Raw genomic sequence first — 23,280 nt, forward strand, 5'->3', positions numbered from 1 at the left:
CACCTCCAGGACTTCGGGGGGCTACTGCCTGCCATTGTCTTCAGAGAGCCTGGCCCATCTCCCTGTCCCTGAGACGCTTCCTCCAAACTGTGTTGCCTAGGCTGGATTTTCAGGACCCTGCTTCAGTGAGGTTCTGACTCACATCCGTGCACACACAGCTCTGGGGGTTCACTGTCTACAGAGCCTGCATTTGCTGTGCTCCTATCTTACGACTCAGTTCTGGACAAAACCCCTATCTCCCAGAGTCGGGGTGAGGAGGGTGGACATCATCCCAATGGGTGTGGAGGGGAGGGAGGTGGAGCACATGCCCAGGGACCATTGGACAGGATCCCAGTGGTCAGACAGGGTCCCCCAGAGCTGCTGCCTCCTCAGAAATGTTCTGGTCACCCCCAGCACTACGCAAAGCCCACTCGTGGTGGTCCAGAGACCCTAGTTTGAGCCTTCCCTTCAAGTCAAGAACGCAAGCTTGGAAGGGAGACAGGTCTGGGAACATCCACGGCCTCCTGAGTGTCCTTCCAGCGCTGGGAATCCACATTGGCCAGGAACGGCTTCGTGGAAATTTGGAGCTGGAGCTGGAGCTGGATTGGGAAGGGCAGTGGGGTTTTTTTTGTTTTTTTTTTAATTGCAAAGTTAATTTTCAACAATATATATACAGGCACGTTTGACAGAAGTAAAACGCTCCTCCGCCAGCCCCACACCACAGCCCACTCCCACTCGGCTTGCTCCTCGCTGCCGGCTCGCACGCCCACCTGGGTTCTGCTACTGCCCACCCTAGAAGGCTGCAATGGGCGGCGTCTTCTCTGGGACCTCTGATGTTCTGTGGCCCCGAGGATTCAGGGGAGGAAATTTCTGTGACCTCTGAGACCACAAGATTGTTTTGTTGGGGGTGGAGGAGAGTGAACTCTACTCCTTCAGGAGGTTGGCGGTGAGGGGTGACAGGCACAGGAAAAATTGAGGTTAGGTCAATTCCTCCCCACACCCCAACACTGGCCTCTCCTCTTCCTCTGACCATCCCACCCCAGCTCCATCCATCCCATCGTCTGGGTCCAGGCAGACGCGTCTGAGCTCAAAAGCTGCTCCAGTGCATCCACCTGTGTGACCCTGGGCAGCGACCTGACCTCAGTGGGCCTCAGTTTCCTCATTTGTATTGTGAGCGTGTCCACGGTGAGGCTTAATGGACACCGAGCATGTAGCAGGCTCAGCACAGAGCGCGACGCGGAGCAAAGCGCCCTCCGCATCACCAGCACTGAGGGCGCCAGGGCACAGGAGGGGTGGGGCGAGGGTCGCCCAGAGGCCCGGCGGGGCGCCCACCGGGTCGCCGCCCTCTGCGCTGGGCGGCGGCGAGATAAAGCCCCGGGCGCCGCCCCCGCCCCTCGCTGCCTCCCCGGCGGCGCCCGCACCTCGGCGCCCGGCACGGAACGGGTGCGGGGCTGGGCCAGGCCCGGCCCGGGGGAGCGAGTGGGGCGGGGCCGCCGCGCCCGCTCCCCTCCCCGCCGCCCGCCGCCCTCTCCTCCTCCCGCCGCCCGGGCTCAGAGCGGCGGCAGCAGCGGCCGCGGCGACAGCTCCAGCTCCGGCTCCCGCGCCCGCCGCGTTCGGCCCCGCGCGCCCGGGCCCCGCGCCCCGACCCCGCCGCCGCGCCTGCCGGGGGCCTCGGGCGCCCCGCCGCCCGCCTCACGCTGAAGTTCCTGGCCGTGCTGCTGGCCGCGGGCATGCTGGCGTTCCTCGGTGCCGTCATCTGCATCATCGCCAGCGTGCCCCTGGCGGCCAGCCCGGCGCGGGCGCTGCCCGGCGGCGCCGACAACGCCTCGGCCGCCTCGGGTGCCGCCGCGTCCCCGGGCTCGCAGCGCAGCCTGAGCGCGCTGCACGGCGCGGGCGGCTCGGCCGGGCCCCCCGCGCTGCCCGGGGCGCCGGCGGCCAGCGCGCACCCGCTGCCGCCCGGGCCCCTCTTCAGCCGCTTCCTGTGCACGCCGCTGGCGGCCGCCTGCCCGTCGGGGGCCGAGCAGGGGGACGCGGCGGGCGGCGAGCGCGAGGAGCTGCTGCTGCTGCAGAGCACGGCCGAGCAGCTGCGCCAGACGGCGCTGCAGCAGGAGGCGCGCATCCGCGCCGACCAGGACACCATCCGCGAGCTCACCGGCAAGCTGGGCCGCTGCGAGAGCGGCCTGCCGCGCGGCCTCCAGGACGCCGGGCCCCGCCGCGACGCCATGGCCGACGGGCCCTGGGACTCGCCCGCGCTCATCCTGGAGCTGGAGGACGCCGTGCGCGCCCTCCGGGACCGCATCGACCGCATCGAGGTGAGCGCCGCGCGCCGTCGGGGGAGCCGCCCGGGTGGGAGGGGCGGCCCGACTGCCGGGCTGCGGGACCCTTTGGGGACCCCCGCGGGTCCCCGAGCCTCCGGTCTGTGCAAAGAGGACGATGGTTCCCACCTCGGTGGCGAGGCGGGAGGATTCTGGCAGAGAACGCAGGCAGGCATTTGGCACAGTGACTGAAGCACGGGGGGCGGGGGAGGTGCGCCAGAAAGGCTTGTTGTTGATCCTTTTTCCTCTCCGGGCACCTCTCTGAGCCTCGGTTTCCGAGTCTGTAAAATGGGTATAACAGTGTCCACTCGTAGTGGAAACTGACTAAAATGTAGGTATGTGGAAATGCGTGGCACGTACTAGGATCTCATTAAATATCTTTTCATTTCCTTCTTCCAGACACCCCAAAGCAGCACCAGCCCCGCACCCACTCTCCATGGTTAGGAGAGAGGATGCGCTGTCCAAGGGACTAGGGGTTCCTCCTCTCATGCTGAAGAGAGGAGGACAGAGTGCCCCATAAGACAAACCTGGGCGCCCCTCACTGCCTCCCACCCCTGAATCCCCCACTTGGGCTTGGACTACAGACCCGATGGCAGAAGCTCACAGCTCACGTCCCGCCCCGGATACCTAGGAGCCCACAGCTCTGGGGTGGGGGCTGGGTGGAGAATAGGGCCCCATCCCAGTTTCTCCTCCACTCACCTTTTCCAGACTTTCCTGGCTCAGGCTTGGGGTCAGACACAGGAGGGTCTGATAGGGGGGCGCCCCCTCTTGGCTGTGGTGTGACCTTAGGCCAGTCATTTCCCCTTTGAAGTCCAGAGGAAGGAAATCATGGCCACGGCCACCTTCCTCTCCTTGAAAACAAACTTGAGGTTCCCGGAAGTGCAGTCAGACAGTCAGATTGGGCAGGACAAACATCTGGAAGACACTGACCATCCCCAGCCGTGGACTGATTTCCAGACTGCAAGGAAGAGAACGGTTAGCAACAAAATCAGATCTGTGCAAGGAGGGGGAGAGGAGGCCAAAGCACCGGCTGCCCTCTGTGTTCCTCGCCCCCTGCACACCCCGCCTCCCCCCGACCGAGTGTGGCAGGCAAGGGGGGGAGGGGAGAGGCCGGAAGTCAATGCAGGCCCCTCCTGCCCCTTCCATGGTTCTGTAGTTAAACCCCTGGGCAAGCAACACAGGTGATGCCCGTGTGGAAGGGGGAGGATGCCCGTGGCCCAGCAGCCCCCCAGAAAGTCTGTGCTGGCATCAGCACCCACCCCAGGGTGTCAGAGCCGCAGCTAGGTGGCCACTGCATCCAACCCTTGCCCTTACAGATGAGTGCACCTGGGCCCAGCACCTGCTCAGGTGAGTGTCAGAGGCAGGAGGAAAGTCGGACCAGCACCCTTCTTCACCTCCAGCTCTGGGGGGTTTCTAGGATGAGACTTCTGAGAGCAGGAAAATAATCAGGGAAAAGCTCCAAGTACACAGTGAAGGGGAGTCTCAGTTTCTTCACCTGTAAAATGGGGATAATAATAGCACCTACCTTATTGGGTATTAGGAGGATTAAGTAAATTAATCTCTGTAAAGGGCCTTGAACAGTGCCTGGCACAAAAAGGTAGGTTCAATCAATTTGAGTGATTGCTATTTTTACCATTAAGCTATAATATTGCTAATTTTGTAAGTACAGCCAAAAATCAAAATGGGAACAAACTCTCCTTTTAGGAAACATTTTATTAATGTTTTTTTAAAAAAGATTTGATTTTTCAATAAACTTCCTCTTGCCTGCCATAGCTCTGCCCCCATACCCAGATGGCAGAGGTGACTTCTCCCATGTCTGAAGCTGGCAGGGCTGGGTTTGCCCTGGACCTGTTCCCCCAGCATCTATAGCACTTGGCAGGGTGGGTTCCCCTCCGGTTAGCCTGCTGGGGTTGGGGAAATCCTGGTGGCTGGGATTTGGCAACAGGTCAGTCTTCCAGGCTGGGGGAGCCCTGGCTTCCCCACGTACACCTTCTGTTTTCCGAGTGCAGTGGCCATGCAGAGACGAAGGCAGGGGGCTACTAGGCAATCAGGTCTGCTTTCTGAGCCTGGCAGCAGCCAGGGCCAGTCTCTTTGGGGCCTTTGGGAGGGGCTGGGGTCTGGAGCCCAACAGATGTAGGGTCAGACTACTGGTCTCAGCTAGGTCCCATGCACCCTTTAGTGACTGTCTAATTTTCCCCTCACTTCTCATCCAATATCCTCAGAAGCCGCCAGATTTGCAGGGTCTCCTTTCTCTCTCACCAGGGCACACTAAAAGTGCTCTTGCTAATGTCCCCGAAGTGGGTCAAATGAATGAGGACTCTTTTCAGTCATTATCTTGCTGGACCTCTCGCTGACATCTGCTGATCTTTCCCTCCTATAGATCTCCATGCCCTTGGATTCTAGATACTTCTCACCTGCACCCCCACCTCTGACCACTGCCTCTCTGTTCCCTGTAGGGACCTCCTCCTTTAAGGTGTGCCCCCTGTGGCTCTCCTCTCACTTTCCCTGGGTGACCTCAGCCACACCCCGAGGCTCCCAACACCCATTCCACTGTGGGGCCCCAAACCAAATCTGTCTCCAGCCCACGTTTCCTTCCCGAGCTCCAGACCCATAGACCAGCTGCTTCCTGAGCCTCTCCCTCTGGAGTTCCAGCCTGAACTTAGTACCTCCACCAACCTGCTTCTTGGGTGTGCTCTGAGAAGCCGTCCTGGTCTCCTCTTTCCCCTCCTGGGCTGCTCAGCCACGTCTCTCTGTGCACACTCGTGACAGCCTCTTTGCTAGTCTCCCATCTCCGGCCACACTCCTCCTTCCATCCTCCCAGCAGCTGCAGGGGTCTTCCTTAAGGCATCCCAGGATGCCATTTCAGATCTGGCCAGATCCCTCTCTCAGTTTGTTCTTGCCTCTGCCCAGACCACCCCCTGCTCCTCTTCTAAGAGTTTTCTCTGAGGACACCTCCTCCCAGAGGCCTTCCCTGATCATACTCTGTCCCCTTCCTATCCCCATCCATGCTCCCACAGTCCTCACATTTCCCTGCCCATCCCTACCAGGCACATCACTGCATTGCCCCCTCGCCACCCTGCTGGACCCAGCTACAAAAGGGGAGGGATATGCAGGCTGGCCTGTCCTCTCTCAGCAGGCCTCAAGTCGGAGCCACATTTGAGGGCTTGGGAGAAATTGTCTTTTCTGTTTACATTTTTATTATCGTTGTTGTTTGTTGAAAAAAGTCAAAAGGTTTTGGGGAGGAAATCGCATTTTCTCCCTTGTTGCAGCCCCCTTTAGTCCTATCTGCATGTAGCCATTGCTACAGAGTTGCTGTGTAATTACCATTTTAATGACGGCCGTAATATCCTGGGATTCATCTCCAGCTCCACCATCCATCACTCACTAGATTGTCTCCTGTTGCTGGAGATGTAGATTGTTTGTAATTATTTTCCTTCTAGATGCTCATTGCAGGCTCAATGTCATACGGAGCGTTATTTGGATTTTTCTTTTTAAGTCTGTTGAATTATTTCTTTAGGCTGAATTCCCAGGAGTGGTATTACTGGGTCAGAGGATATTGACTTTTTATGGCTGTGGCCAAGAACCACTTTCCAGGAGCGCAGGGCCATTTTTGTGGCAAGAGGTTGTGTCTGCATGTTCCAGTGTTCCATTTTTGCACTAATTTAATGTATGTATACAATGAAATTTCAAGATTGATTTAAATACCATTTCTTTGACATAAACCACATCCTCAACCCAGCCTGGCAAGCTGGTTGCCACCTCCCATCCTGGAGTGTGAGCCAAATAACCATTATAGCTCACACTTACTGAGCACTTACCATGCATCAGGCACTGTGCGTTATTTCATTTAATCCCCATGAAATCTCTATAAGGGAGGTACTAGCCTATCCCCCTTTTACAAAGAAACCAAGCCTTTGAGGACTGGGCTTTGTCCCTCTCGCTCTGGGTGCTTTCAGACAGAGGTGGCCTAGGGCAGGATCCAGCAACAGGAACTACCCTCACCTGTCATTCTCACTATCCTGAAGGTGGGTGAGGTGTGACTCCTCCAGATGGGCCTAGAGTTAATGATGAAGAGCAAGGGCTCTGGAGCCAGACACTTACAGGGTCAAATCGAGGCTCCCCTGCTGTGTGACCTGGGGCCAGTTTCTCAGCCTCTCTGAACCAGTCCTCAAAGATTTGTCCTACTGGCTGGCAAGATAACCAGGAGGCTCACTGTCGGACCCTTACTGATGATGATAATAATAACAGCAGCTAACACTAGGCACTTTCATACATACAAGCTTATTCAGTCTTCAGCTCTATGGAGAAGGCCATATGCATTCCCATCTTACAGATGAGAAAGTGGAGGCAACGAGGGTCTGAAGGACACAGAACCAGGCAAATCAGTGCCACCCTCCACCCCTGGCTTCACTTTTCCCATCTGTAAAATAAAACAGAAGACCAGAGGCCAGATGCTTCCTGAACATCCTTCCAGCTCTAAATAGTCTCTGAAATAGGAAGGCTGGGATGCATAGAGATCAGTTCTTGCTTGCAACTTTAGGCTAATCACTTTCCCTGACTGGGCCTCAGCTTTTTTTTTATCTGTAAAATGGGTAGGAGGAGAGGCAACGTTTGGTCCTGGCCCCTTTGGGCTCTAAATTCTGAGTTTTGGGGCAGGTACCTCCTGAATAGGAATTGTATGGGGTGGGGGGGAGGGTTCACCTGTGTACGCGGCCCCTATGCCCCCATCCACCCATTCCCAGACCTTTATTTCTCAGGGAGATCTGCAGATAAACAGTGGCTCGGAGGATCTATTGGTGCCTTTTCTAAAGTCTGTTGGTTGCTTTTGCTTTTCTCTTACATTGCTGCCCATTCTGGATGCTACTCCTCAGTGGGGGCTGGTTCCCCTGACCCTGCCTCTTTGGCAGTGGAGGGAGTTTAGGAGGAGGGAGTGGCCAGGAGCCAGCAGAATGTGGGAGAGATGTTCTGCCTACTGACCTTTGTTTGAGGATGTGGACCACAGCGTCCTTCCCCTCCCTTGTGTCCCCTCCAGCCCTGACTGAGGGGTTTTGCCCAGTTCTCCTCTGGAGCTGCAGTGTGGAATACTGTTCCCTGCACAGACTCTGGGGCCAGATCACCTGGGTTCAAATTCCATCTCTGTCATTTGAGAGTTCTGTGACCTTAGGTAAGCTGCTTAACTTCCTCAGCCTCAGTTTCCTATGTGAGACATGGAAATTAAAAAGCAGCCCCTCCTTCATGGGATTAAATGAGATAATAGTAGAGCCGTCAGCAGGGTCTGGCAGGGAATAAAAACTTGGTGAACGACAGCTGGCTTTAGGATGGGGGGAGCTGGACTGCAGCCACCTGCAGACCCTGCTGTCCCCTCCCCCGTGGCTGGCTCCCCCCACGTCACAGTGGGGCACCCACACTGGCAGGCCCTTAACCCCATACTCCTGCCAGAGGCAGCACCTTCGTTTTAGCAAGAAACCTGGCTTTTTAAACACTGGCTATGCCTGCTTGCTGTGACCTCAGAAAATTCCTTCTCCTCTTTGATCCCCTCTCTCTGACTGCCCAACGGGACATGTCGTCCTGTGCCCTTGAAGCCTCTAGTCCCTGGCAAGCTTTCCTCTGGGAGAGGAAACTCTTACCTGCTGTTCCAAGCCTGGCAGGAGCTGCTCAGGCAAAAGGCAAGGCCTTATCTGTGTGGCTTTTGGAGGGGGGTGGGGGAGGTTATCTTATATTCAAGACAGGTAAGAGCTCACATATTTTACTTATAAAGGACACAACTCTCAAGTGGACAACTCAATGAGAATTTATATATGGATACACCCAAGAAAGCACCTCCCAGATCAAGAATCAGAACATTTTCAGCTCCCCAGGGGCTCCCTTGTGCCCCCCAAAGTCAGTACTTCCTCAAGGATAGCCGCTATTTTGGCTTCTCTCACCGTAGGTCAGTTTTGCTGTGTTTGATCTTCATACAAATGGACTCTGTACTCCTTTGTGTCTGGCAGCTTTTCATTCAACATTATGTCTGTGACATCCAATCAGGTTATATGTATCAGTGACTTGTTATTTTTCATTGCTGTGTGCTGTTTCATTGTATGGATGTTCCTTAATTCATTTACCCATTCTAGGGATGGACGTTTGGGCTGTGTCTGGTATTACAAATAAAGCTGCTGTGAAAAAAAAAAAACAAAAAAACAAATAAAGCTGCTGTGAACATTCTCGTGATACCTTTGGTGGCTATCAGCCCTCATTTCTCCTGAGGAGTGGGATGCCTGGGTTGCAGGAGGGATTTATATTTAGCGTTAGTAGGTGCTGCCAAACATTTTCCCAAAGCAGCTGTAAGAGTTTACACTCCCACCTGCACGGAAACCTCACCAGCCTTGGTATGGTCATTTTAAAAACATTCTAGTAGGTGTGTAACAGGCTCATTGTGGTTTTACTTTGTATTTCTCTGCTGATTCATGATGTTGAGTACCTTTTCTTATGTTTATTGGCCATTTTGTGAAGTCTTTGCCTGTGGAAGGTGGAATGAGGTCAGAGGTCAATGCTCCTCACCAAGTGAAGACCGTGGTAAGGTCTCCCCAGGACGGTCTTGGGCATTTCATCTCCACTGACTTGTGGGGACAGGATTTGAGGGAAGCAGCCCAAAGTGGAAGCACTTATGTGCCCCACAGCCCTTGTCTTACTCCTGGAGAAACTGAGGCTCAGAGAGGCTGAGGAACCTTCCCAATGCACAGCAAAGGCTAAGCCAAGACCTCAACCAGGATTTCCAATAAAAGTGGGGGTCAGGGATAGGTGGAATGCTCGGTCTTTACAGAGGAGTTTTGGCTAGGGCCCAGAGGTGTGTGGGCAGGCGGGCCCAGAGAGGAAATTCTGTGTGGCCTTTTCAAAGCAGCAGCTGATGGGGAGCACTTGAAGGGACAGGCGAGAGGGCATAGGGCTGGGGGAGTCCTAACATACACTCTGGGGCCTGCTCCAGCCCCTAGAGAGAGGCTTTCTCCCCCTTTCTTGTCCCCTTCACCCACTTGTCTTCATTACATCTCCAAATGCAACAGGGGGACCAGGACCATAAAAACCAGACTGGCCTCTGCTCCTTGCTCTGCGAGCCCCTCCCCGCCTGGGTTAGATGGAGACAGAGCGCCCTGCTGGGCCTGCTTCTGGAGAGGAAGGCAGGACAGCAGGATGGGGTGACGTGGGCTCCCCACTCAGGCTCCTCCAAAGCCTTTCCTGACCCCCACACCCACCCCTTCCTGCAGCTCCATGCCTGGGGCTCTGGCTGTCAATGTGCCCCATCTGCCTCCCCCACCAGCTGGAAGCAGCCCCTATGGCAGTCACGGGGCCTTATTCACCTTGAGGGCCACAGCACCTGGCACTTTGTTAGAGGCAGCACAGATGAGCTCACCCTCTGCGCCAGGCCTGTCTGAGGGCCTTATAATTGAATCCCACATGAACCATGGGACTGTACCATCCCCATTTGACAGATATGGGATCAAGGCTCAGAGAGGGTAAGAAGCACACTGACAGATGAATGAATGAATGAATGAGTGCTCTGCAACCCCACCAGAGAAGCCCTTCGCGCCCTCTTCTCCTTCTTTGGAGTATCTTAGCTCGAGCGTCAGGGAAGCTGCCATCTGGACGGTGAGCAGGCACTGGGCAGAGGAGGGGTGGGGGCGGGAAGAGTGTTCTTGGCAGAAGGAACAGCATTGTGGTGGCCTTAGGGTGCGAGGAAGCTCGGGGCAGTTGGGACAGCTAGGAACCTTCAGTGGGAGTGACCTGTAGCCTGCTGGGGGTGAGTGTGGGTCATGTAGCAAGGGCAGAGGCCAGAGGGACAGGGACTTCCTTGGTGGGGGGAAGGAGGTATTAGGTGATTTTAAGCAGGAGAACAGCGTGGTCGGATTTGCCATTCAGGTGGTGGCCTGTGGCTGCCCTGTAGAGGAGGGCCAGAGTCAAAGCTGTGACTCAGCCCAGGGGCAGTTGCCTGGACTAGGGAGAGGGAAAGGAGTTGTGCGAGGCTACGGGTCAGGTGAAGGATTAGCTTCTACCGTTAGAGACTCTGCTTTGGGCTCTTTTTTTTTTTTTTTTTTTTTCTTCCTGGTTTTAAAAGAAAATTGGGCTGGCTCAGTTGGTTAGAGTGCAGCCTTATAATGCCAAAGTCAAGGGTTCGATTCCCCACACTGGCCAGCTGCCAAAAAATAAAAAAAATTATTGTGAAGTATTTGAGATGAGCAAAAAGGCATAAAGAATACCGTCCAGGTCCCCGCTGAGGCTCAAGAACCAGACGTTTCCAGCTGGCTGACGCCCTCCGAAAGCTCTCCAATCCCAGCCCCCCTGCCGCACACGCCCAAATGGTCACCGTGGGACCCAGTTTGCATTGGTCTCTCCCATGAATTTGCGGTGCTTCTACCCTCTTTGTGCAGCTCTTAACCACACATCACGTCATTTTGAATGGTGCTACTTTATATAGATGATCTCTAACTGCTCTGTGACTTGCTTTTTTCCCCCAATATAATGATTTAACAAAAATATTTAGGGTTGGAGATGGAGAAAGGGATAATATCAAGAGATGTTTAAGTAGTGTTAGTCATAACAACAGCTGACCCTCATATAGCACTTCGTGTGCCCAGTCCACTGTAAGGGCATCATGTCTGCTAACTCATTTAATCCTCACTACAATGCTATGAGATATTATTTTACCCTTTTATGCCAGTAGGGAAACTGAGGCACAGTACCTTGCATAACAAGGTCACTCAGCTGGTGGAGCCAGGGTATGAGCCCAGGCAAGACTCAGGACTTGTGGGATGGGTGGGATGGTAGGATGGGGGAAGGGAGGAGCTGCGACCCACACTGCTGCTCCCAAATTCTGCTCAATTCCCACCCTGCCCTGCTGTCCCTAGAGCCAGGCCCTGGGCTACTCCAGGCAGGGGTGGGCTGTGCAGAGGGTGAGACCCTGACCCTGAAGTCCAGCACCTGCCTTCTGCTCCCTGCAGGAAGGGAGGAGACCCTGGGTGGACACGAGGTCTTCCCCACATCCTCCCAGCCTCAGCCACCCCACACTGGCAGGACCCTCCTCCAAGGCCCCCTCTGTGAAGCTGCCACTCGCCACAGTCTGACATAGCCTGCAGGACCTTCCCAGGCTTCTCATGGTCACTAGGGCCTCTCCTGCTGGCCCTCAAGGCAGACAGGGCAGCCGGCACTGTACCCATTTGGCAGACCAACAAACTGAGACTCAGATTGTCAAGGTAGGTCCAACGAATGGGCAGAGAGTCTGGAATCAGGAAGACCCAGGCTGGGGTCCTGGCTCTGAGACTTTGCAGCTGTGTGACCTTAGGCAGGCAGCTTCACCTCTCGGAGCCTCAGGCTCCTCATCTGGAAGGTGGGCCTCCTTACTTCCCCAGGTTGTTGAGAGAGGTTGAGAAATGTTTGCACGGTGTTCGCTGGCACAGGGCCTCGCTCGCGGTGAGGGCTCAATGGGGACAGCTGCCGCTGGTAGCATTCTTATTAGTGAGTGCTAATGAGCTCAGCACATTAGCGGCTGAGCTAGGACAAGAACCCTGGGCTCTGGCTCCAGGCCCAGTATACTTACACCAGACCCTACCCCGTACTCCCGCGGGACAGGCCCTGGGTTCTGAGCCCCCACCAGGAGCTGTGAGGGGGTGATGGTGTTATCATCCCCCCACCTCCACCATCTTGGGCCTGGGGCCCACTTGGCACCAGGCCGGGAGCCCACGCAGCAGAGCCCACGCCTGCAGCAGATGGGAAGTGGGGGTGAGGGAGTCGTGTTCTTCTGATTCAGAGTCTGGGGTGGGGAGGGGCTCACACACGATTCGGTGAGCCCACCCCCTCCCTGGCCTTCCTGGCCACTGCAGAGCTGGTGGATCCGACAAAAGAACAGCTTGTGCGCCCGCCTCCCTCAGCCCGCACGCTTTCTCCTTGAAAAAGCGTCTGTGTGAGCCCTCCACGTCCTGTTCCTCCTGGCAGGGCTTCCTCCCTCTGAGGGAGGGAGGACACTTGCTAGAGAGAGATGTTGTCCAAGGGTGTCAACTTTGCCCAGCCCCATCATCGTAGGCCATTCAAAAGGACTTCTGCCTCAGTTTCCCCACCTGTGAAATGGGAATACCGAGAACACAACCTCAACGCATGGCTGTTAAGACTCATGAGTAAAAACGTGTGAAGTGCCAAGGACCGACCTGGCACCTGGTCTCATTCAGTGTGTGTCTCTCGTGCCAAGCTTCGCACAGAGGGTGGAGCACTGAGGACAGAGAGTGCTGGGGGCCAAGGAGACTCTGCCACGGCCCTTTCCAGCCCTGAGATGGAATATACCCGTGAGCTAATTGCCTCAGCTCAAGGTTTCCTGGAAGTCCAGCCATCACAAACCCAGTGGGTGGCTGGCCTGTCACTCCATGGGACATCAAGGTTAAGTGAAGACTCTGGAGGTAGCAAGTGCCCCATCAGCTAGTGTAGTCAAACCTCACAGTTTGCAAGTGTGAGGACCTGCCACTTCTGCTCTTTCCTTCCATCTGTCCTGGGCACAGACAGAGGCCTGTTGTCCCATTTTACAGGAAGGGAAACTGAGGCTTTGTAGTTAGTCCTCACCAGAGCCAGGATTTGTAGGCACCTTGGGAGTTAGAAGGAGCCCTCAGGATAGCAAAGATTAGTGTAAGAGGGGGTGGGTTCCATCCATCCCCATGTCCACCCCACCTGGCCCTCACCTGGCCCTCACCCCAGGCTGGTGGGCCCAGCAGACATCTTCAGAGATGGGAGGCTGTGACTTCTTACATGGACGTGGTGGGGGGAAAGGTGGTCAGAGTTCCCCTCCCCCACTGCTTCATGGGGTCTCTCCTAGAGCCAGCCTCAGAGACTTGCATCCCATTGACCCATTTCACAGCCTGGAACGGGGAGGCTGATCCTCAGTCCCTTCCCACTGCTAGCAGATGGAGGGAGGGAGGGGGAAGGCGGAGTTTGAGCCAGTACCAGAGCCCGGACCTTTTAAATCAGATCTTTCCCAGGGGCGCCACTCAGCAGAGCTTGGGGACAGAGGGGACAGAGAGGGAGAAGGGCTTCCAGGGGGGCTGCAGGGCTGGTACTGAGAGAAGCAATGTGACTAGTGATGCAGGACGTGGATGGGAGAGCTGGGTTCGTATCCTGGGTCTGCTGTTTGCTCCTGGTGTGATCTTGGGTGACTGACCCCAGTTTCCCAGCCCATGAAATGGGGACACTGGTGGAACCTACATCACAACGTTAGGCAGATTCAGTGAGTGAATGTTTATGAGATGCCTGCTGGGGCTCAGAGCGCACTGACAGCATCCAGTGCAGGTCTTCCCACCTGCCCCAAGAGTCTGAAACCATGGCCTTGAACTCGCTCTGGCCAGGCTTTGGGCGGGCCCTTCCCTGACATGCCCGGATTCAGTCCTGACCACAGCCCTGCACACTGGGCATTCCAAGTCCCCATTTTATTGATGAGGAAAATGATACCAGAGAGTTTAGCCCACCTGCCCCCTCTTGGAGCACAGTGGCAGGGCCAAGTGTTGGTCCCTCCAACTCCTCAGCGTGAGGTCACATCACTGTCCACGATGGTGGCTCCTATAGTGGTCTCGGGCACAGAGCATGGCAGTGGCACTCTGTCCCCCAGCAGATGGCCAGCAAGCCCAGGGCTAGGCCAGTCAAGCTGGGGAGGGTCTCCTGTACCTGCCCCAAGCTGCAGGGCCGTCCCCTCGTGGCTCAGGGCACTCAGGAAATGTGTCCTTGATTTTCTGTTTTGCTTTCAGCTGTATCTTCAGCACCTGGGACAGTGCTCAGCACATAGTAGGTGCTCACTGTATATTTGTTCAGTGAATGAATCATGAGGATTCAATGAGCTCATGTCTGGGGCCTAAGCCTGGGGGCAGGGCCCAGGGCCAGGCTGAGCAGGAACTGCTCAGGCCCCTGGGGAGTGCAGAAGCATCCGCCCGTCAGTGGGGAACGTGGAAGAGGGAGGAAGCCAGGAGGATGGCGAAGGCTTAATTTGGCTCCTAGCAGCTCGTTGAATTATTAACGTCCTAGTGCTGCTTCTGTGACATCTCTGTTCCAGAGACTACCCCCTCCAAGAGTCTGGGTTTGTGGTCTCACCTGCCTTCCTCCACCCCAGAAGGGGCTTCCTCCAGCAGAAGAGGGTGAAGGAGAGATGACACTCCCCCTCCTGCCCCAATTCTCCTGCCCCCTGGGGTCTTAAGGGTAGAAGGCGGTGGTGGCAGGGTGGGGAGGGAGGAAGTGGTAAGGGGGAAGGGCCCTAAATAGTTTGTCCTTATCCTGCTCTGGATGGGGGTGTGAGAGCCAGCTGACTGATGCCCTTCGAAAGCTCTGGAACACTCTGCATTAGACAGTAATTGTAGTAACTAGGCTCCGTTTATTGGCATTTACCACTTAACGTTCTCCACAGCCCTCCAAATAGGTGCAATTGTCCCGGTGAGTAAACAAGTTCAAAGAGGTGAAGGGATTTTCCCAGGGCCACGTAGCAGGTTGGCTTCTGAGCTGGATTTGAATCCTGAGCTGTCTGACTACAGCATCTGTGATCTTAACCAACCGCCACCTGGAACAGTCATGCCACCAAAGTCCTGTTCCCATGGACTGCCCAGTTTGCACCCATGGGTCTGCCCAGTGCCCACAGAGAGTCTTGAGATGACCTTAAGGGCAGGAGCCAGCTCTGCTTGTTGCTCATCACTGCACTGGTGCTGGGAACAGAGCCCACTAGGCACATGCATATGGGGAAGTTGAGGCTCACCTGGGGTCCCTCAGTGGGGGTGGTGGGCATCTCGGTGCCTCGTGCCTTTCCTCCCTCCCTCACATGAACTCACATGCCCCTTTCTCTGCCCTGTGAGCAGCAGGAGCTCCCAGCCCGTGTGAACTTCTCAGCTTCCCCAGCCCCTGCCCCCGCTGTGCCCACCACCCTGCACTCCAAGATGGATGAGCTGGAGGGGCAGCTGCTGGCCAAGGTGCTGGCGCTGGAGAAGGAGCGTGTGGCCCTCAGTCACAGCAGCCACCAGCAACGGCAGGAGGTGCAGAAGGAGCTGGGCGCTCTGCAGGACCGTGTGGCTGAGCTGGAGCATGGTGCGTCCTGGGCCCCGCACAGGGCACAGTGGGCCAGGCCTTGGGTCTCAGAGGTGGCCTTGGGGGGTGGGGGACAGATTCACCCAAATAACACATTCATGCTCTCCAGAGGCAAACGCTGGACAGGATGGTGGGGAGGAGGCCGCAGAACACAGGGGGAGAGAATAATTGGGAGATATTATTAATCATTATCAAAGTTAATAACAGTTACGTTTTCTGGAATATATCCTGGTAGTAGGCTGAGTACACATCAGCAGCTTTAATCACCACGATATGCACAGGGATTTTCACAGGTGAGGAAACTGAGGCTCAGAGAGGTCAAGTGACTTGCCCAAGGTCACACAGCAAATAAATGGTGGAACTAGACCTCGAACCGGGTCTGTCTGACTCCATGGTCATGCATTTAACCACCACAAAACAGCACCTTCAATGAATCAGTCAGGATTCTGTCATTTGTCTAACACCTGGGCCTGACACTGCCACAGAGTCAGAGAAACATAATAGACAGTGTTTATATAGGTATGTGCATCAGGAGACCTGACATCTGTCACTGGATTTGTCTGTGACCTTGGAAGGTCACTTCTTTTCCCAGGCCTCAGTTTTCCTCATCTGAGAAATGGGGGTTTAGGACTCATAAGCTCTCAGGGAACTTTCGGCTTTGAGACCTTGTGAGGACCACCCTTAAGAGGCTTATAGACACGTTCGGGAGACCAGGGGAAACCATGAGCAAGTAGGCTGGACTGGCTTAGATGAAGAAGAGGAGTTTAGGAGAAGGAAATCCACGCAGCTTCCTGGAGGAGGTGGGCTTCAAGCAAGTTCTTGAAAGCAGAGGTGGAGAACAAAGGGCCTTGCAGTGAAAGGGCCATAGCAGGGGCACAGCTGCAGGGGAGGGATGCGCATGGTGGGCTTGAGGGCAGCATCGTGGCTGGAGCACAGGGACAGGAGAGGCAACCTCCATCCCTACTCAGTCCTGCCACTCACTGCTGTACACCAAGTCTCCTAAGGGATCAGGAGAAATGCCCTCTCAGAAACCTGCAGAGCAGAGGGGAGGGAGATAACCTGGCTGGACATCTTTGTGTCCATGGGCAAGTCACCTGTCTTCTTAGAGCTCAACTTTCTCCTCTATGAAATGGGTTTAAAGAGGTGGTCACTGAGCCCCTTTCTCTCTTGCCATGATTGATTATGTCAACCTTCACCCCAAGCCCCAACCAGGTCTGGGAACCCTGAGTCCATCATACCCAGCCCTAGACCACTACCCTGAGCCCTCACCAACCAGCTGAGGGAGAGGGATTCTCCAGGAATCAGTAATCACCAGGTAATAGGTGTGGTGTTGTATCTCCTTCCCATGGAGGTAGTGACTCCCCAGTCTACCTCCTACAGAAAGTCCTCTGATATTCATGACACAGAATCCCAGAAACTCTGAGTTGGAAGACACTTTAAAGATTAGGGAGTCTCAAGATGGTTTTGCTCAAATCCCACCTCTGCCACTTACTAGCTGTGTGGCCTTGAGAAGATTACTTAACCTCTCTGTGCTTTGACATTCTCATAAGTAAAATGAGGATTATAATAGCGTCTACCTTGTAGGGTTATTATGGGGAATGAAACCATGTATGTAAAATCTCTTAGAACAGTGCCTGCCACATAGAAACCACTATATAATCTTGTTAAATAAGTAGGCAAAGAACTCTGAAAAATGACAATAATAACAGCTAACATTTATGGAGCATTCAGTATGCACCAGGGCCCTTTACATATTCTGTCCAACTCAACCTTCACACAATACTGGGAGAGAGGAAACTGAGGCCCAGAGAGGTTAAGTTTAACTTGTTGAAGGTCACAGGTCACATAGCTGGGAGGGGGAGGTGGAATTTGAACTCAGGACGTCTCAGGTCCAGAGCCCTTGGGCTTTAACCATGCCCCTCAACACAGAGGCAGAGTAGAGAAGGACATAAAGGCACCTGGCACATAGCAGGAGCCCAGGAGCTACCGGCCCTCATTCTGGGAGTGTGCCCTGTCCACCCCCCTTGTCAGTCGCCACTAACCCCCCTCATGTCTGCCTTGACTACCCCTGCAGGGTCCTCAGCCTACAACCCCCCAGATGCCTTCAAGGTGAGCATCTCCATCCGCAACAACTACATGTACGCCCGCGTGCGGAAGGCGCTGCCCGAGCTCTACGCGTTCACTGCCTGCATGTGGCTGCGCTCCAGGTCAGGTGGCACTGGCCAGGGCACCCCCTTCTCCTACTCAGTGCCCGGGCAAGCCAATGAGATTGTGCTACTGGAGGCGGGCCATGACCCCATGGAGCTGCTGATCAACGACAAGGTAAGCAGGGGCTGGGCAGGGCAGGAGGGACAGGGAGGCAGGGGACAGTTACCCTTCCAGGAGCACCTGCGCAACACTGGGCCCCAAACATGGATTGCAACCTTTAATTCTCCAGCTCTGCATATTCAGCACCCATTAAATGCCTACTCTGTGCCAGGCTGGGTTCTGGGAATACAAAGACAAGCCAGACATGGGGCTGGCTGAAGAGGGACTTATGTCCAATAGAGGCACAGTGTTGTCCCCATTTTGCAGAGGAGGAAAGTGAAGCTCTCAGAGATTCAGTGACTTCCCCAGTGACCCAGCTATGGGGACAGGACTGCAGGTATCTGCCCCCAGGGCCCTGGTCACTCTCCTGGACACCGAGAGAAGGAAGGAACTGCCTGCAGATGGGGGAGGAAACGTTGGTGAACTCCTCACCCCTTCTACTCCCCTGGGGCCAGCCCTTTGCTCCTCCCCGCTGTGGACTGTAGAATGTTGCCGTCGTCAGGCCTCAGGGGCTGGGTGCTGGATTTGAGTCCTGGTTCACTGTGACCTTAGACTATCATTTACACACCTTGGTCCTCAGTTTCCTCATCTGTGAAACAGGAATGATAATAGTCCCTACTTCATAGAATTGTAGTGAGAAATAAGTGGCTTAAATACATGCAGAGGGCTTTGAGCAGACCTAGCATTTAGCAAGCGTCGATAAATGCAGCTGTTCTTATTATGGCAGGCACTGTGCTAATAAGTATTTATTTACATTATCACCCTTAACCTTCCCAATGGCACTGGGAGGTAGGTACCCTCGTTATCCCCATTTGCAGATGGAGAAGCTGAGGCTCAGAGAGAGGGAATAGTGCACCCTGGCCACACAGCTGGTGAAAGAGTGATGATGTGATTTGGGGTCCAGAAACCACCTCTTAACCCCCCCCCCGTTCTGCTCTTGGGCCACCCATCTTCCCCATGCCCAGGCCTCCACCCCCATGCCCCTCCCCCAGCCTGGCTGGAAGGGAGGACAAAGACAGGCCTTGGGTGGGGGCATCTTATCACTTCCATTGCCCTCCCCAAAGTTCCTCCCCCTGCCTGCCACATTGCTTTGGGTCTTGCAGGCATGGTGGTCTTTTGAGACTGCCTGAATATGCAGACACCACATATAGCACCCACCTGTGACCAGCCCACAGCCGCATAGAGCCACTAGGAGAGGTTGACAGCCATCACAACCCAGCTCAGCAGGAGGCGCCTTCCATGGGTGTCCTGCAGGACAAGGAGAAAGGAGATGGACTCAGGGGGCAGTGAATTTCTCTTGCGACCCAATAAGCCCTAAGACCACCAGGGTAGCTGGACTCCATCTAGATCACGCTACCCTATTCCTTTCATCACTCCGCGGCTGTCATCCTTGGCCTTGCCTACTCAGTTCTCATTAGAAGAAATTCAGCACCCTGGACAGGGCGCCGAGCAGCTCTATTCCAGGAACCTCTGGAGCAACCTCACAGGCCGCCGAGCAGCTCTATTCCAGGAACCTCTGGAGCAACCTCACAGGCCGCTCATTGGTCCCCTTTTATTCCAGCCTCTAAGCCTTTGCTCCTGCTGTGCCAGCCACTTGGTTTGCATGACAATGGAATGGTCAGATTCCATTGTCCTTCCAGATGTGTTTAGACACCATGTCTTCTTTTCCCATAGCCCCCTCTTCCTCTGGTCCTTTGCAGCCTCTCTTCCTCCTATATTGCCCCTGTTATTTTTTCTTGTAGTATTATATCTCGTAGTCCCCCAAATCCTTCCCTCCTGTGCAGGCTGAGTTCATTTAAGACTAGGACCAGGCCCATGTCTCCAGGGTCCAGAACAAGACCTGGCACCAAGTAGGCCTCAGAGAATGTTACATTAAATTGTGATCTCAGAGAACTTGCTAGATGAAAGAGCCCTTTGGGAGCACCAAATCCACAGACAGCAAGCACCTTTCATCTCACAGGCCAACTCTAATCAATCAGCAGTGCCTCCCAGAGCACTGTGACAAGAGAGAGTCTGAGGCTAGTCTAGCTAGGATCATAATGGATTAGCCATGTCTGCCTTGAGGAGCAGGTGTGACTGAGTACTTGCTGTTCCTGGTCTGAACACCTCGCTTTACAGATGAGGAAAACGAGGTCCAGGGAGGCGAGAGCAGCCCCCCCAAGGCCACACAGGGGATTGGTGGTAGAGCCAGGGCCAGATGCCAGTGCTCAGACTCTCAGTCCAAGGCTCATTCTGTCACTGCCAGTACTTCTGAGCCCCAGCAGTGTGCTGGGCACTGTGTGAGGTGTTCAAGGGCAGGTAGGATTGTGAGACACTTCTCCTACCCTGTATGACCTCACAGGTCTGCTAGAGAGTGAATAAACTACCTGGAAACAGTTGAAAACCAAACTGGATAGTCCCTTGTGATATGAGTGAAGCTGCTTGGTTAGGTCACGGGAAAGGGGAGGGAGAGGTTGGGAAAGACACTGGGCTGGTAGGAAGGGGAGGGTTGGACCTTGGGTCAGTCTCTGGAAGGAAGGACACGGGTCTCCCACCCCCCACCCCACTGCTCCAGCCTTGGGCCTTGTGGCACCTCTGACCTGGGGTTGGGGGACCTGTGTCCAGGTAGCCCAGCTGCCGCTGAGCCTGAAGGACAGTGGCTGGCACCACATCTGTATCTCCTGGACCACGAGGGATGGCCTGTGGTCTGCCTACCAGGACGGGGAGCTGCGGGGCTCCGGTGAGAACCTGGCTGCCTGGCACCCCATCAAGCCTCATGGGATCCTTATCCTGGGCCAGGAACAGGTAAGGCTCAGGTGGTACTGGGGCTGGAGGGCCAAGTGGTTATCCCACTCACCCAGGGCCCCTGAGGAGGGGGGGCTGAGCAGAGGGAACCTGAAAACAGCAATGATCATTCAGTCTGACCCAGCCATTCTGCAGGTGGGCAGACTGAGAGGCCCAGCAATAGCAGAGACCTGCCCAAGGGGCTGGAGCCTTGGGGTGGAGCCAGAAGTTGGGGGTGGGGCTAGAACCTTGGAGGTGGGACTAGAACTTTAGGGCAGGACTTCAGCCGGGACAGGGACCTGACTCTTGAATTTGCCTGCCTGTCTTTTCTCCTCCCTCATGCCATGTCTCCCTCCTTTCTCTGCTGCTCTCTTGGCCCAGGATACCCTGGGTGGCCGATTTGATGCCACTCAGGCCTTCGTCGGTGACATTGCCCAGTTTAACCTATGGGACCACGCCCTGACACCTGCGCAGGTCCTGGGCATTGCCAACTGCACTGGGCCACTGCAGGGCAACGTGCTCCCCTGGGAAGACAAGCTGGTGGAAGCCTTTGGAGGTGCAACGAAGGCCTCCTTTGATGTCTGCAAGGGGAGGGCCAAGGCATGAGGGGCCACCTCGTCCAGGGCCCCTCCCTTGCCTGCCACTTCGGGGATCTTGATGGGGGCACATCCTCTCCTCAGCCTGCCCACGCACTGGCCTTCCTTCCTGCCCCACTCCTGCTCATGCCTTCCGTTTCCCCTCCCACATCCCCAGAATGCGCTGCTATGGGTGTCCCCTAACCCCACCTGAATGGGGACAAGCATCTCAAGGCAACAGGTTGAGCTTAGGGTGAGTTCAGGCTCTGCCGCCCTCCTGGCATTACACTGGAGTCGTCTCTCATGCCACCCCACCCTGTCCCACTAGCTTGAAAGTATCCCCCATGGGGTTGTATACGGAGGAGGTCCCACTATCTCAGTGGTGGAGGTGGCCGTGACCCTCCACCGTTCCCAATGCTGCAGGCTTGGCCCCTTCCCCTTCAGGGCCACAACAGGCGGTAGAAGGGGATGAGGGAGGTGTGGGAGATCAGGCTCTCTCCTCCATCTCTCTGCCAGCTGCCAGTCAAAGGCAGTTGGCTCTTGCTGGAGCCACCCCGCCACCCGCATCCTCCTCCTTCCTCCTTCCTCATTTGTGTGCCATGGTTCGAATGCTGGTTCCACGCCCGGCCCAGCCTCGCCTCAGTTTCCAGGACTTTCCCTCCCCGGCTCCAGCCTGGAGGACTAAGGACCAAAACCCCAGGAGGCCGAAGGGCTGTAGTCATCCCTTGTGCCCACTCACAGCTGGGCCCACTGTCAGGGTCACTCCTCCTCCTCCCTGCCTAGGACACAGCCTGGGCCACTTCAGCCTGGGCTGGGAACAGCCTAAGACAGAGGCACCATGACCCTGGAGACCCTGCCTCTGGCAGAGCCACATTACCTAACCCCTCTGCATGGCCCTGGGGAAGGAAGGAAGAAGCTAAGAGGGTGAGGAAAGGCATGGAGTGGTGAGCAGAGCACTGGGCTGAGAGGGTGGAGCCCTTGCTTGCTAGCCAGCCCTGTTACTAATCTGCTCTGTGGCCTTCCATGAGTCCCTGTCCTCTCTGGGCCTGGCCTTCCTCATTTGTGAGCTGAGGCCCTTGCTTTGGTCATTTCCAGGAGCTCTCCAGATCGAATGTGAGATGGTCTGTGATTTCAGGTGGATCAGGTGGAGAAGGCCTGAGGACCCACCTGTTGACCAGGGGCTTAGCAGGGTCAGGTCCTGGGACTGGGCAGCAGAGGAGATCAGGCTGGGCATGGGTTAGGATTAGCAGCTGGCTCCAGAGAGTCAGGGTCAAGAGCAAGGTTCAAGGCAGACCAACCTCACACATGGATTGTAAAAACCAGCTCCCTGTAGATCCCCCCAGCCTGGCATACTTACCTATCAGAGTGTCTCAAAGGGCTTCCCAGAGAATGTCTTAAAGGGTGGCTTCCTGGTCCCCACCCTTGAGTCCTCTCCAGCTCCCCCAAGAGAGCAGAAGAATGTCAGAGCTGAGAAAAGCCATTCGAGCTGACCTCTTGCGTGTGAGAGTTGGGGAAGAGCTCAGAGAGGGCGAGTGACTTGCACAGGCTCACACAGTACAATGGAGCAGAGCCAGGACGAAAGCCCAGGGCTTCCGACTCCCTTTTCAGTGCTCTTTCCCCCACACCATACTGCCTGCCCTGGAGGGTCTTTGAGTCCAGCCTGCACCTAAGAGTGTGGACATTTGAGAGGTCAGGATGCTTTCCAACCTGACGCCTGAGACATCTTCCTTTATGCAACACCCAAACATCTCAGAAACCCACAGGAGGGCTATGATTCCTGGGCACTCTGGTAGAATGGAGAGCGGAGGATGCAGGGGAGGATGTCCCTCCCCTGCCAATCACCCAGCAGGTGTCTGAGCAGCTGCAGGCCACCTGACTCAAGTGGGCATTGGTGCCTCTTGCCCCCCTTTTGGTTCCCTGTCTCCGATCCCCATGGCCACTTAGCCTGAGACATGACTTAGGGCTATAGGCTGTGGGGCTCTGTGCCATGGAAGCTTCTCCAAGACTTGTTGCCTCCAGCCCCCAGATCCTTTTATCCATTTCCAGAGCACAGAGAGATTGCTCAGCACCACGGTCTAACCCCCCTGGAGGAAAGAGTGATGTGGGCTTCAGGCAGACCTGCTGAGATCGAGGTTGCCCGGGTAACAGCCAATGACATCAGCCCAAGTGCTGGGTCAAGTGTCTCATCATAATGACATCTGCTGTTGCTGGGGTGACGGCAGAATTTGGAACTTAGATTTCGGGACACTGAGCCTTATTATGTTTCTGTTATT

At 55.5% G+C, this 23,280-nt stretch overlaps 1 protein-coding gene across 1 annotated transcript in view; it reads left to right on the top strand.

The window, feature by feature from the left end:
- Window positions 1-21,110, top strand: part of NPTXR (neuronal pentraxin receptor) — a 39,090-nt gene extending 17,980 nt beyond the window's left edge. Inside the window, exons 7-12 of the mRNA XM_063115626.1 lie at window positions 1,023-1,422; window positions 1,536-2,291; window positions 15,137-15,362; window positions 17,437-17,684; window positions 20,274-20,453; window positions 20,814-21,110. Of these exons, the coding sequence (XP_062971696.1) occupies window positions 1,023-1,422; window positions 1,536-2,291; window positions 15,137-15,362; window positions 17,437-17,684; window positions 20,274-20,453; window positions 20,814-21,038 (2,035 nt within the window). The 3' untranslated portion in view covers window positions 21,039-21,110. The remainder of the gene's footprint in view (window positions 1-1,022; window positions 1,423-1,535; window positions 2,292-15,136; window positions 15,363-17,436; window positions 17,685-20,273; window positions 20,454-20,813) is intronic.
- The last annotated feature ends 2,170 nt before the right edge of the window (window positions 21,111-23,280 follow it).

Source organism: Cynocephalus volans, chromosome 12 (assembly GCF_027409185.1).
Source record: "Cynocephalus volans isolate mCynVol1 chromosome 12, mCynVol1.pri, whole genome shotgun sequence".
NCBI classification, from domain to species: Eukaryota; Metazoa; Chordata; class Mammalia; order Dermoptera; family Cynocephalidae; genus Cynocephalus; species Cynocephalus volans.